The sequence below is a fragment of the Callorhinchus milii genome, unplaced genomic scaffold (assembly GCF_018977255.1).
Source record: "Callorhinchus milii isolate IMCB2004 unplaced genomic scaffold, IMCB_Cmil_1.0 Scaffold11, whole genome shotgun sequence".
Lineage (NCBI taxonomy): Eukaryota > Metazoa > Chordata > Chondrichthyes > Chimaeriformes > Callorhinchidae > Callorhinchus > Callorhinchus milii.
Window position 1 is genome coordinate 1,155,907 of NW_024704752.1, and position 14,214 is coordinate 1,170,120.

At 54.7% G+C, this 14,214-nt stretch overlaps 1 protein-coding gene across 1 annotated transcript in view; it reads left to right on the top strand.

The window, feature by feature from the left end:
- The window catches only part of LOC103190459 (fibronectin type III domain-containing protein 3B-like), a 28,678-nt gene extending 16,342 nt beyond the window's left edge, over positions 1 to 12,336 (top strand). The window contains 10 exon segments of the mRNA XM_042339208.1: positions 123 to 228; positions 891 to 1,093; positions 2,713 to 2,826; positions 3,325 to 3,474; positions 4,961 to 5,241; positions 7,304 to 7,522; positions 8,251 to 8,417; positions 8,993 to 9,120; positions 12,020 to 12,181; positions 12,184 to 12,336. Coding sequence (XP_042195142.1) covers positions 123 to 228; positions 891 to 1,093; positions 2,713 to 2,826; positions 3,325 to 3,474; positions 4,961 to 5,241; positions 7,304 to 7,522; positions 8,251 to 8,417; positions 8,993 to 9,120; positions 12,020 to 12,181; positions 12,184 to 12,336 — 1,683 coding nt within the window.
- The last annotated feature ends 1,878 nt before the right edge of the window (positions 12,337 to 14,214 follow it).

The following is a 14,214-nucleotide window of genomic DNA, read 5'->3' on the forward strand; positions in this document are numbered from 1 at the left end:
TGAAAGTGTTTTGATGGGATGTGCAACAGCTGGTGGAGTGTGTGTGTGTGTGTGTGGGAACGATAGTGAGCTAATGACATGATCTGTCTCTCTCTCCCTCTCTCCTCTCTCTCTGGTTCCAGTGCTCGGACAGCCTGACTGTCCGCACGCTCAGTGTGGCCCCGGGACCCTGCCAACCGCCCCGGCTGCTCGGCAAACCCCGGCACAAAGAGGTGCAGGTGGAGTGGGGTAAGTGCGTCTGCCTCGACTCGGGAGGTTGTGGGTTCGATTCCCACCCCCCCTCCCCCCACTCCCCCTCGCGTTTGGGTCTTTGAGCACACAGAGGAGACACGGCTATCCAGCGAGAGGATTCACCAGAATTATACCAGCGCTTAAGGCGTTAAATTACGAGGACAGGCTGCAGAAACATGGCTTGTTCGCCCTTGAGGTTAGAAGATTGGGAATAATAAAGGGATGGGATAGGATAGCTACCGAGAAACTATAACCTCTGGTGAGTGGGTGTGGGGGGGTGTGTAGGGGTTGGGGCGGTGGGGGAGGAATTCAGAACATGGGTGGGGGCTCATCTTTTTTTGGCGAGTGAAATAAAGACGCAGTTTTTCCCCCGAAAGGGGAGTGGGATCTGGAACTCTCCCATCCCCAAAAGGCCATGGATTATGGCCGGATCCATTCACATCTTCAGCACTGAGGTGGGGAGATGTTTGTCAGCTCGGGATCGAGGGATCCGGAGCAAAGGCGGGTAATTGGAGTTGAGGGACAGATCAGCCATGATCTTACAGAATGGGGGAACAGGCTCGAGGGGCTGAATGGCCCCCTTCTGTTCCTATGAGATTAGGTGAATGCACGGTTTTGCCCGGCGTGAATTGATCAAGATTGTTTGTGCTGGTTCCCAGGCCCCCCGGAGGTCGGTGGTTTAACGGTGACGGAGTACAGCCTGGAGATGAGTGAGGCCGAGCCCGCGGGTGGGGCCGAGGCCATTGGCGGGGCTGGGGGCAGGACTGTGGTTTACCGGGGGGCGGAGCTAGAGTGCACCGTCACCAACCTGCTCCCCGGGACCACCTACCGCTTCCGGCTCAGAGCTGCCAACGATGCTGGGGTGAGTGTCTGAGCCACAGGAACACTGAGCAGGGAGAGAGAGAGAGAGGGGGGAGATCCATCCCAACCGGCGGCCCCAAACTCCACTTGCCTCCACTTCACCGCCTGCCACTTCCCTCCCTCCCTCTCCGACCTCCTCACTCCCCAATCCCCAATCCACCACCCAGTCAGCGCCTCCGCTCGACTGGCACCGGCTCCTGATCGTCCCTCGCACCCTCTGCCCCATCATCGGGAGGCCGTGCTTTCAGCCACTACACCCCAAAACTCTTCAACACTCTCCCTCAATCCCTCCGCCTTGCCCCCTCTTTCAAGTCCCGCCAGAAAACTTTCCTCTCCCCAACCCGGCTCGGAGTCAGGCTCCACACTGTTAAGCCTCTGAGACGTTGCCCTGAGTGAAAGGGGCTATATAAGTGCAAGCTGTTGTTGTTGCCTCTCACCTTCACCAGCACCGACTGCCCACCCCACCCCCCCTTCCCCGCTCGTCCAACCAACACTTGGGCTTGGGAAGGGCCGAGCAGTCACTGGGGGCAGGGAATCCTCCCCCTCAGCTCCTGTTAACCCTGTAGCCAAAGCGCTCACCGGCCAAGCTGTGCGGTTTTTACCCGGGTAGACTCCAGCCGTTACCCCCAACGCACACCCCGGGCTCCCCCCAAACCTGGGCTCTCGCCGGTCTGCGCCGGAATTAGGTGAACAGGAGGTGTCCCTCCAGAGAGAGAGAGAGAGAGAGAGAGAGGGCATTCCATTCCGACAGTCTATCTCTGGACTCCAGCAGTCGCCCCAACGGACACACATCGGCAGTTTCCATGGTGCACATTGGAATCTCTCAGTTGGTTTTGGAGACTCCTAAGCCTGGCCACTGAGTGTCCGTGTGTGTCAGACCCCCCCCACCCCCCCCCACCCTCTCTCTGTATCAAGTCATTCACTGCCTGGTCACCTTCCCTGAGCTTGAGCCTAGCGCCCCCTTGTGCTGGAGTCTGGAAGCGACACTGTGTTTATGTGAGGACCTACACTGTGTGTATTTGACGTTGTATATGTATGTGTGTGAGTGACGCTGTACATGTTTGTGTGTATGAGTTACGCTGTGTGTATGAGTTACACTGTGTGTGTGTGTGTGAGTGATGCTGCGTTGTGTGCAAGGAGTGACGCTGTGTGTGAGTGATTCTGTGTGTGTGTGAGTGACGCTATGTGTGAGTGACGCTGTGTGTGAGTGAAGCTGTGTATGTGCGCAAGTGATGGTGTGTATGTGTGTGTGTGTGTGTGTGAGTGACGCTGTGTGTGTGAGTGATGCTGTGTGTGTGTGTGAGTGACGCTGTGTGTGTGAGTGATGCTGTGTGTGTGTGTGTGTGTGAGTGACGCTGTGTGTGTGAGTGTGCTGTGTGTGTGTGTGAGTGACGCTGTGTGTGTGTGTGTGTGTGAGTGACGCTGTGTGTGTGTGTGGAGTGACGCTGTGTGTGAGTGACGCTGTGTGTGAGTGATGCTGTGTGTGTGCGCAAGTGATGGTGTGTATGTGTGTGTGTGTGAGTGACGCTGTGTGTGAGTGTTGCTGTGTGTGTGTGTGAGTGATGCTGTGTGTGTGAGTGACGCTGTGTGTGTGAGTGACACTGTGTGTTATCCTGACAGTACGGCCCTCACTCAAACCACACGGACTTCACCACGGCAGCGGGACCCCCGTTACAGTGCCAGGCCCCGACGCTCAGCAGCATCTTGCCCACCAGCGTCCAGCTCAGCTGGGAGGTCAGTCACCACTGTGTGTGGGGTGGGGGGGCAGTCTGTGTGCCTCAAGCAGAGAGTTTCTGTGTGGGGGGGCAGTGTGTGTGTGGGTGGGTGGGGGAATGTGTGTGTGGGAGGCGGGGAGTGTATGTGTGTGGGGGGGGCATGTGTGTGGGAGAGGGGGGGAGTATGTTTGTGCGAGGGGGGGAGTGTGTGTGAGAGGGGGGGGAGTGTGCGTGTGAGGGGGGAGTGTGCGTGTGGGAGAGGCGAGTGTGTGTATGGGGGTCGGAGTGTGTGTGTGGGAGGGGGACCGTGTGTGGGGGTGGGGGAGGGAGCTGTTGGGTCACTCGGGTTGTGGGATAGGGGGGTCGTTATCGGGGGATTGTCGGCCAGGACCCCGTGGGGAAGGGGAGGTGGGGGTAACGTGTGCTGACCAGGCCCCCGCGGCACAGGTTGAGGGGGAGTGGGGGTTCGCGTGCCTCGGCCCCGCTGTGTGACTGTGCCGGGGTTTGCTGTTGACAGAGCCCTGAGGAATGCGGGGCTGACGTGACCGAGTACCGGCTGGAGTGGGGGGAGGACGAGGCCTCACTGGAGCTGCTGTACTGTGGGGCTGACACCAGCTGTGAGGTCCACAGCCTGAGCCCCGCCACCCACTACTGCTACAGGCTGCAGGTAACAACAACAACAACAGTCTGCATCCACACAGCGCCCGCCCGGCACATGGGGCAGTGGCTCAGAGCGCTTAAACAGTGGCGGAGCCCGACCCCGAGCCAGAGGGAGGTGACCCTAGGCACAGTCTGAAAGAGGGGAAGGAGGTGGGGTCGTGGAGGAGAGATTGAGGGAGAGACACAAGGGGGAGAGAGAGAGAGAAGGGAATGGGGTTAGAGTAGAGAGCTCCAGTGGGGAAGTGAGCCCCAGCACAGACACGATGGGGAGAGAGAGAGAGAGAGAGAGAGCAGGGAATGGGGTTAGAGTAGAGAGCTCCAGTGGGGAAGTGAGCCCCAGCACAGACTCGATAATAATAATAATCCTTGTATTTGATATAGCGCTTTTCACGTCGGGAGGACGTCCCAAAGCGCTTCACAGAACACACTGTCAAGTGAATTGACTGTATATTTGTGGGCGAACACGGCAGCCAATTGCGCACAGCAATGTCCCACAAACAGTCGTAGATTGAAAATGACCAATTTATTATTGTTTTGGGTTTTGGAGGGAATATTATTAGGCTCTGTGTGGAGTAAGGAAACTTGCCCAAGGTTTCGCCCTCTGCCTGGAATTGAACTCAGGTCTCTCACTTGCAAAGCGAGTGCTCTAACCACTGAGCTACAGGACTCCACAACTGAGCTACAGGACTGAGCTACAGGATAGGGAGAGAGAGAGAGATAGCAGGGATTAGTGGATAAACGGTCCTCGATCTCTGGAAGTCTGAGGCGAAGAGAAATCAGATGTGCAGATTGTGGTTATTTCTCTGTTCGTGGTAATGTTGTTTCAGTTTAGAAACGACTTCAGTGCAGATGGCGCTCAGTGTCTGAGCACTGCTCTCAACACTAATAATAATAATAATCATAATTACTGCACTTTACAGCACGCACCTGCTCCCTCGAAATAGCTTAGTGTCTAGAGTTTAGAAGGTTGAGGTGTTGATCTGATTGAGGTGTTTAACATGATAACGGGATTTGACAGGATAGCGACTGAGAAACTATTTCCTCTGGTGCGGGGAATCCAGAATAAGGGGGCACGGTTAGCAGGTTAGACTCCAGCGGTGGGCTCTCCCCAAGCCTTGGCTCTTGCCAACCTGCGCCTAATACTTTCCGGAATTGGGTAAGCAGGAATGGACCCCTCCAGGGAGAGAGAGAGAGAGAGCGCATTTCATTCCAACAATCTAGCTCTGGAATTTAATAATAATCCTTGCATTTGACCCAGCGCCTTGTCACGTCTTCAAGACATCTCAAAGCACTTCACAGAATACACTGTAAAGTGTAGTGACTGTGTATTTTGTGGGCGAAATGCGGCAGCCAATTGCGCACAGCAGATTTCCATTTCCATGTGTAGGTGGGATGTATGGGATTTTCTCAGCTTGGTTTGGAGACATGGTGATAGGTTTCCACGTATGTCAGACACCTGGCTGACCCTTGTCCTTTCTTCCTGTGTGTCTCAGGCCAGTAACCAGGCGGGGGTGGGCCCCTACAGTGGGCTGCTGAGCCACACCACCCCCCCCTGTGTGCCCGCAGCTGTCTCTAACCTGGTGGTCCTAGGCTGCGAACACCCAGATCCCAGTCTGGCGCCCACCACCACCTGCCTGGCCCTCAGCTGGGACGAGCCGGACCACAATGGCTCCCAGATCCTCTCCTACAGCCTAGCCCTGGAGGACAGCCAAGTCCCACTGGGCAACGTCACCAGCTATCTACTGCAGGACCTGCTGCCAGACACAGCGTACAGGTAACTCACACTCACCCCAGCTCTTGCACACTCACACTCAACCCTCACTCTAGCCTCTGCTCACACTCACACTGCTCACACTCACTCTGGCCTCTGCTCATGCTCACCCCGCACACTCACACTGGCCCTCCACTGGCACTCAGTCACGCTGGCTCTTGGAACAACAACAACAAAATTACACTTATAGAGCGCCTTTCACGTTGGGAGGACGTCCCAAAGCGCCTGACAGTCAGGTGTCGGGGCCCGAGCATGGGGGGAGGGGGGCTGTAGGGGTGAGGGAAGGCAGAGAGGTGGGAGGAAGACCAAAGGCACTATCAAAGAGAAGGGTCTTGAGACCGGCCTTGAAGGAGGCAAGGGAGGAAGCGAGGCGAAGGGACCGTGGGATGGAGTTCCAGAGTGTGGGGGCAGAGAGGCTGAAAGCCCGGCCACCGATGGTAAGGGCGGGAGACATAGAGCAGCCGGAGCCTGATGAACGGAGGGAGCGGGCAGGTTGGTAGGGAGTCAGCAGGTCAGAGAGGTAGGAGGGGGCGAGGCCATGGATGGCCTTAAAGGTGAGGATGAGGATCTTGAATTCCATCCTCTGGGGGATGGGGAGCCAGTGAGGGTGGGAGTGATGGGGTCACGGAGCCTGGTGTGCGAGAGCACACGAGCTGCAGAGTTTTGGATGATCACAGTGGCCTTTGCACACTCACACTGACCCCGGCCCTCGCACACTCACTGTCACACCACCACATGAGTCGACAAACAAATCAGCGTGTGTGAGTGTGAGCCTAACGCAGGCATCAGCTGTGATATTAATCCTGTCCTTGGACCATCTGCCAGGGCGGTAACACAGCCTCAGAGCCAGGAAATAAACATCGGCAGCAACAATAACAATAATAACTCACAGGCTGCTCACCCGGTGATCAGCCAGTGCCGTGCCGGCCAGTGCCGTGCCGGCCAGTGCCGTGCCGGCCAGTGCCGGCTCAATCCATCCACTTTCCATCCCATTTCTCTCCACAAATGACCAATACATCAGTGTCAAATAAATAACCACATGCACATCACCCACTAGACAGTTTCTCTCCTGGTGTTATGGCTGACATTTCCCCAGATTAAGTGCCTTGTTTACTTCGTGGCTGTCTGTCTGTTGGACACTGCTGTGGGGAATTTGGGTGCCACGTTTCACCCACAAATGCATAAGTCAATAAGTCACCGCACTTTTCTGTGAATCCTGTGAAGAGTTTAACGGCTCATCCTAAGGACGGCACCATCGACAACACACTGAGCCGGGCTGACACACACACACTGAGCCGGGCTGACACATACACACTGAGCCGGGCTGACACACACACACTGAGCCGGGCTGACACACACACACTGAGCCGGGCTGACACATACACACTGAGCCGGGCTGACACACACACACTGAGCCGGGCTGACACACACACACTGAGCCGGGCTGACACATACACACTGAGCCGGGCTGACACATACACACTGAGCCGGGCTGACACACACACACTGAGCCGGGCTGACACACACACACACACTGAGCCAGGCTGACACATACACACTGAGCCGGGCTGACACACACACACTGAGCCGGGCTGACACATACACACTGAGCCGGGCTGACACACACACACTGAGCCGGGCTGACACACACACACTGAGCCGGGCTGACACATACACACTGAGCCGGGCTGACACATACACACTGAGCCGGGCTGACACATACACACTGAGCCGGGCTGACACATACACACTGAGCCAGGCTGACACACACACACTGAGCCAGGCTGACACACACACACTGAGTTAGGCTGTCACACAGACACACACACACGCGCACACACACACTGAACCACGGTGACACAAACACACACTGAGCCGGGCTGTCACACACACTGAGCCGGGCTGTCACACACACTGAGCCGGGCTGTCACACACACTGAGCCCGGCTGTCACACATGATGTTAATAATGTGAAACTCGGTGCTGGTGACTGTGTGAGATTATCCAGGTGTTTGCTGTGTGAGCTCTCCCGAGCTGATTGCTGGGTTGTGTTTTCCCGGTGACAGGCTCCGGATCCAGGCGGTGAATGCGGTGGGAGCAGGACCCTTCAGCCAGACAGTGAGGACCAGGACACGTCCCCTACCCCCCACGCCCCCCCGGCTGGAGTGTGCGGCTTTGGGGCCCCAGAGCCTGAAGCTGAAGTGGGGGGACAGCAGCAACACCAAAGCCATAGCTGCCGACACCGAGACCACCTACCTGCTCCAGGCCGAGGACAAGAACGGGAGGTGAGAGTGGAGCCCTGTGACTCAGTGGTCAGAGCCCTCGTCTCACAAGCCAGAGGACCTGGGTTCGATTCCCGGGCAGAGCAAAACCTTAGGCAAGTTTCCTTACTCCACACACACGCCCCTGTTTACCCAGTAGTAAGTAGGTACCCGCTTGTTAGTTGATTGGTGGAGCACTTTCCAGGGGGTAATACTCGCTCCAAAAAAATAATTTGATCACTGAATCCACGACTGTTTGTGGGGACACGGCTGTGCGCAACTGGCGGACGTGTTTTGCCCACAAAATACAGTCACTACACTTTACATTATATCCTATGAAGCGCTTTGAAACATCTCAATGACCTGATAAAATGCTATAACAAATGCAAGGATTATTATTTTTATATAGATTTACCTGCGGCGTATGGGGGAAAGAGCAGGCAACGGGTTTAAAGAGTGGAGAACTCCAGTGGGGATAGATTTTCCGCATTGTGTCTGTGCTGGGATTTGCCGGGGTGGGGGGTGGGGGTGACGCAGGAGGAGAAGTGTGATGCTGGGGAGTGTGATGTGGAGGGGGTAGGAGGTGATGTGTATGTGTGTGTCTGGGGGGGTGGAGGGTGATGTGTGTGTGTGGGGGTGGGGGATGATGTGGAGAGGAGTGTGTGTGTGGTGTGGGAGGGTGATGTGGGGGGTAATTTACCTCACCCCCCAGCCTGGCTGTGCTGTGCTGACGTTGGGTGCTGTTTGCCCAGGTTTCTGTCTATTTACCGGGGCCCGAGCCACACGTACAAGGTGCAGCGCCTGACCGAGTCCACGTGTTACAGCTTCCGTATCCAGGCCGGCAATCAGGCCGGCGATGGGGCGTTCTCCCCTGTCTTCACCTTCAGCACCAGCAAATCCCTGCCCCCCACCAGCAAAGGTCAGTGTGTGTGTGTGTGTGAGAGTGCGTGTGCATTTCAGTGTGCACGTGTGTCCGTGTGTGTGTGTGTCCGTGTGTGTGTGTGTGTGTGCGCGTCCGTGTGTGTGCGTGAGTGTGCTCGTGCGTGTCTGTCCGTGTGTGCTTGCGTGTGTCTCGAAGAGTTGATAAGGCGCCATATCAAATGTAAGGATTATTATTATTATTATCTGTGCGTGTGCGTACGTGTGTTTGTGCGTACGCACGTGTTTGTGTGTGGAGGGGCGGGGGGGTGTGGGGGTGCGTGGCCACTTTTATCTGGGTGATTTGTCTCGGCCTGAACATCAGGAGAGAGAAACTGCCTTCTCTGTACCTACGGTGCTGTGGGATTGGTACAGGTTAAGGGGGGGTTCGGGGGTGAAACGTCTCATTCTGAAGCCGGTGTCTCCAACAGTGCAGTGCCCTCTCCCCCCAACCCTGCACTGGAGCATCAGCCTGGACTGTGTGAGCTCAGAGACCCCTGACATGTTTCGGGTGGTGGTGGGGGAAAGGGAGGGGGTTGACACACGCACTGCGCTCACTCTGCCTGTTGCTCCCAGCTCCGCGGGTCAGCCAGCTGGACGGCAGCTCGTGCGAGGTCTCGTGGGAGAGCCTCCCGCCGATGAGGGGAGATCCCATCAGCTACGTCCTGCAGGTCACGGTGGGCCGGGAGCTCGAGTACAAACAGGTAGGGCCCGGCTCAGGGGTGGGGGCGGGGTGGGGGGGTTGGGGTTGATCTGTGCGGACAAACCCTCTCTCCCCCCCCCTCCCCCCTCCACCCCACCTCTATTCCCGTACCGATTTCCAGATCCTGTTCCCAGGATTTTAATCTTCCTGACCAATAAGAGTAAGAGTCCCGTAGCGCAGTGGATAGAACGCTTGCCTCGCAAGCGAGAGGAACCCGTGTTTGATTCCCGGGCAGGGTGAAACCTTGCAACAACATCAACTTGCATTTATATAGCGCTCCTCACGCAGGGCAGCGCCTCAGAGCGCTGAGGCAAGTTTCCTTTACTCCTCACGCCTCTGTTTACCAGCAGGAACCCGCTGATTGGCGGATCACTTGACGGGTGTAATAATCCCTTCAAAAAAAATTGGTCACTCAATCCACGACTATTTGTGAGACAATTGTGGGCAATTGTCTGCCGCGTTTCACCCCCAATATATACAACAACAACAACAACAACAACAAGATTGCAGTTATAGAGCGCCTTTCACGTCAGGAGGATGTCCCAAGGCGCTGTACAGTTGGGTCAGGACCCGAGCAGTGGGGGAAATGGTCAGGGTGAGGGGAGGGAAGGGAGGGAGCGAGGAGGGGGGAAATGGTCAGAGTGAGGGGAAGGAAGGGAGGGCGCGAGGAGGGGGTAGAGAGTCGAGAGGGGAGCTGAAGGCACGGTCAAAGAGAAAGGTCTTGAGACAGGCTTTGAAGGAGGAAAGCGAGGAGGCGGCGAAGGCACTGGGGGATAGATATACAACCTTTTTGTACAAAATATACACTGTAAGGTATATTCTGTGAAGCGCTTTGAGACGTCTCAACGACACGAATGCGAGGATTATTATTATCAATGTTATGTCACAGGCTACGCTGTACACTGACACTGAATTCACGTCGCTGCAATGAAACCTTTTGCGACATCTCGAGCCAAGAGAAGTATCTGCAAAAAACATAATGGTTTATTGATGTGTGAGTCAGGCTGTCAGCACGCTCCCTGCTGTCTGAACCCCCTCACCTGTCCCCATGAAACATCCGCCTCTATTAGAGACCGTGGCTAGCGTAGACGCACATGGATTTTTCTGTTAGGTTGACAGAACACTTTGGAGCCTGTGTTCTTTCTGTAACTATCTCAAAATCCCAAACCAAAAAAAACAATAACAATTTGGTCATTCAATCCACGACTGTTTGTGAGACGCTGCTGTGCGTCCCGTGCAAATTGGCTGCTGTGTTTCGCCCACAAACATACAGTCAAATCACTTCTCGGTGTATCCTGTGAAGCGCTTTGAGACGTCTGGAAGATGTGATAAGGCACTGTATCAAATGCAAGGATTATTATTATTATCTTTGGTTCATTGTCGAGGAGGTCGACCTCCTCAACCTACCTGATCTGTCCTTAAAATTCTCTGAACCCGTGCGCAGCTTAAGCATCAGGTTCGATCCCCAGTTATCCTTCCTCCCCCACATCCAGTCCCTGACCAGGACCACTTTCTTCTACCTCCGCCACATGGCTCGTCTCCAACAATACCTCACTCCAAAGGTGCCGAAACCCTGGTCTGTGCCTTTGTCACCTCTCGGCTGGACGACTCTAACGCCCTCCTCACCGGTCTCCCCTCCTCCACTATCCACAAAATTCAGCTCATTCAAAACTCCGTCCCCCGCATTCTCACCCGCAAACCTCGTACTCCGATTACTCCAGTCGTTGCCAAACTCCACTGGCTCCTGTCACAGAGCGGATCCACTTCCAGATCCTCACTCTGGTATTTAAATCCCTCCATTTCTTGGCCACACTCCCCCCATCTCTCTAACCTCTCTCCGCACAGCAGCACCCTCTGCCTCTGAGTCCCCCGAATCCTCCGCTCCACCATCGGCGGCCGTGTCTTAAGCCACTACACCCCAAAATTTTGGAACTCCCCCCCTCAACCTCGCCCCCTCCTTCCCCATCTTCAGGTCGCGCCTGAAGATCTTCCTTTTTGACCGCGCGTACAGTCACCTTCTCCTTCCCCCCGGCTCGGCCTCGGGCTCCGCCATTGTTAAGCTCTGAGACGCTGCCCAGCGTGGAGGGCGCGGTATAAATGCAAGCAGTTGTTGTTATTGTCGTTGTTGTTCATGAGACAAAGTTCAAAACAATATTTTTTTTGTATTTTATACATCATATTTTGTGCGCAATTGGCTGCCGCGTTTCGCGCCCAAAATACACAATCACTCCATTTTACAGTGTATCCTGTGAAGCGCTTTGAGACATCTCGACGATGTGATAAGGCGCTGTGTCAAATGCAAAGATTATTATTAATAATTATTAATAATTAATAATAATAAACAGCATTATTTACTGATTTACTGAACAGATATCATAGAGCAGAGAGAGCTCTCACTCTGACAAAACACATGACGTATCGGGAGATTTGGATCATCACAGTGCTCCCTCCCTCCCTCCCTCCCTCCCTCCCACCCTCCCTCCCAATCCTCTCTCCCAATCCTCTCTCCCAACACAGGAACAGGAGGAGGCCATTCAGTCCCTCGAGCCTGTTTCGCCATTCTGTTAGATCATGGCTGATATGTACCTCGACTCGAATTACCAGCCGGCCCCATATCCCTTGTTTTCCTGACCTCAAAAAAATTACCTAACATCGGGTCTGTGCTGGAGCTCTCTAACCCCATTCCCTGCTCTCTCTCTCTCTCTCTCTCTCTCTCTCTCTCCCCGTGGTGTCTGTGCTGGGGCTCGCTCCCCCACTGGAGCTCTCTACTCTAACCCCATTCCCTGCTCTCTCTCTCTCCCCATGATGTCTGTGCTGGGGCTCACTCCCGCACTGGAGCTCTCTACTCTAACTCCATTGCCTCTGTCCTGCCTAATGCCGTTGTCCTGTTTTCCCGGCAGGTGTACAAGGGAAAGGACACGACATTCCAGCTCTCGGGACTCCAGGCGAGCACGGATTACCGATTCCGAGTGTGTGCATGCCGCCGGTGCCTGGACACAGCCCACGAGCTGTCCGGGCCCTTCAGTCCCTCAGCCGTGTTCACGGTTCGGCGCAGAGACTCGGAGCCGTGCGGGGGGAGGGTGGGGGGGGCTCGGAGGTAGCCAAAGTCCGCAGTATGATGCCGAGCGACGAACAGTTTGCCGCGCTCATTCTGACCGGCTTTGCCACCCTCTCCATCCTGATTGCCTTCGTCCTGCAGTACTTCATCATGAAATAGCTGCGGGGGCGGGGGGCCGGGGGGGGGGGCGTGGAGGAAGGGAGGGGGTGGGAGTGGGGGAGGAATCGCAACTATAACTCTCAACGCGTCCATTTAGCCAGCTCTGCACGCAATAACGCCAGCCAGGCAAGTTCATCATTTACATATTCCTTTCTCGACGACAATTAATCACCTTCGGGTTCATTTATTTTATTTTTTCTCTTTCTTTCTCTCTCACTCTCTCTCCCTCTTTTTTGTTGCGTTAATCTTTACGCCGTCTTTGCGGTGACGAGTTTGTGAGCGCGCGTGTGCGCATGTGGCCTGGCGTGTCAGAGGGGAGGAGAGGGGTTAGAGGGTGGGTGAGTGGGGCGGTGGGCGGGGATGTTAAGATGTATTTGCCCTCCCAGGTTGCCGATAGAGATAGTCAACGCCGCTTATCGCCTTGGCCTCTCTCTGTGTGAGTGCTCACTGCCTGTACACAGCCAGCGAGACTTTAGCGATAGTTATTTTTGTAACTGGATCAATTTATGCTGAGTTTGGGGTGGGTCCTGGCCTCACCCCATCCCTCTACACTCACATTCCAAATCCAGCACGGCCTGCCGACAGTCACTACACCTCACCGCACAGCCAATGCCGCTGAGTGTCCTTCGCGACGTGATAAGGTGCTATAATCAATCTCAAACACAACCCTTCTTATTACTGTTGTTGCTGTTGTTGCTGTGTTGCTGGTTACACTGAGAGCTGAGCTGGTTTTGCTCGGGTGTTGGTGAGATGGGGGTCGGGGTGAGGGAGTGGGGGGGAAGGAAGAGCAAAGCAGCCAGACTTTGCCGAGACACTACCGGGAGAGGGAGAGCTTTACCCTATTCGCTTCTCATTGACGTTCCCATTTCTGCTCGGAGGGTTACTGTAATTACTATAATAATAATAATATTACTCCAGCCCACGAGACAAGCCGCGCGGTAATTGGCGGCAAATCCTTAAATTGTTCCCGCTCACAGACTGTGTAAAAGTGGCTTTTGGGATTTTCCGTCTCGGATACAACTGTTCCACGGGCTGAGACTTGGGGGAATTTCAAGCCTCTGAGCAGCCACCGATGTCCTCTAATCACAGTGAGGTGAGGGTGGGCTTGTCCGACACAATCCATTGGAGAAAGAGAGATTTAGTTTTGAGACGTTTTTGTTTCAGTGATTCGATTATTTCCCGTGGTGGGAGGTGGGGTGGGGGTGGGAGAGAGGGTGGGGGGAGGGGGAGGGGGGAGGCTGAGAATATTTCCCTAAGTCAAACATTTTTTAAATGATCGTTTGCACTTTATAAGCTGGCGAAACTTCAACTTTCGGCCAAAAAAAAGCTGCCTTTTTCCGTCATTCTCTGTCTCTCTCTGTCTCTCAGTCTCTGTCTCTCTCTGTCTCTCAGTCTCTCTCTCTGTCTCTCAGTCTCTCTCTTTCTCAGTCTCTGTCTCTCTCTCAGTCTCTCTCTCAGTCTCTCTCTCTGTCTCTCTGTTTCTCTCTCAGTCTTTTTCTGTGTCTCTCTCAGTCTCTCTCTCTCTCTGTGACGCTGACTGTCAGTGGACAACAGGAAACACAGGGCTGATTCTTGGTCAAGTTGTGTGTGGGGGTGTCCTCTGACCTCCAGCCTTCATTAGCCCCCACTTCTCCACACACATACATACACACACATTCCCATACACCCACCCCCATATACACACACACACACATACATACATACATACATATGCATGCACACACACATTCACACACACGCGCACACATACACATACATACATATACACGTAAACATAACACACACACAAATCCCAATCGTGCCACAAAATAATTGCACCGAGCAGAACACAAACCAATCATTCATTCCGTTTGTTCCTCGCGCCCCAGCACCACCACA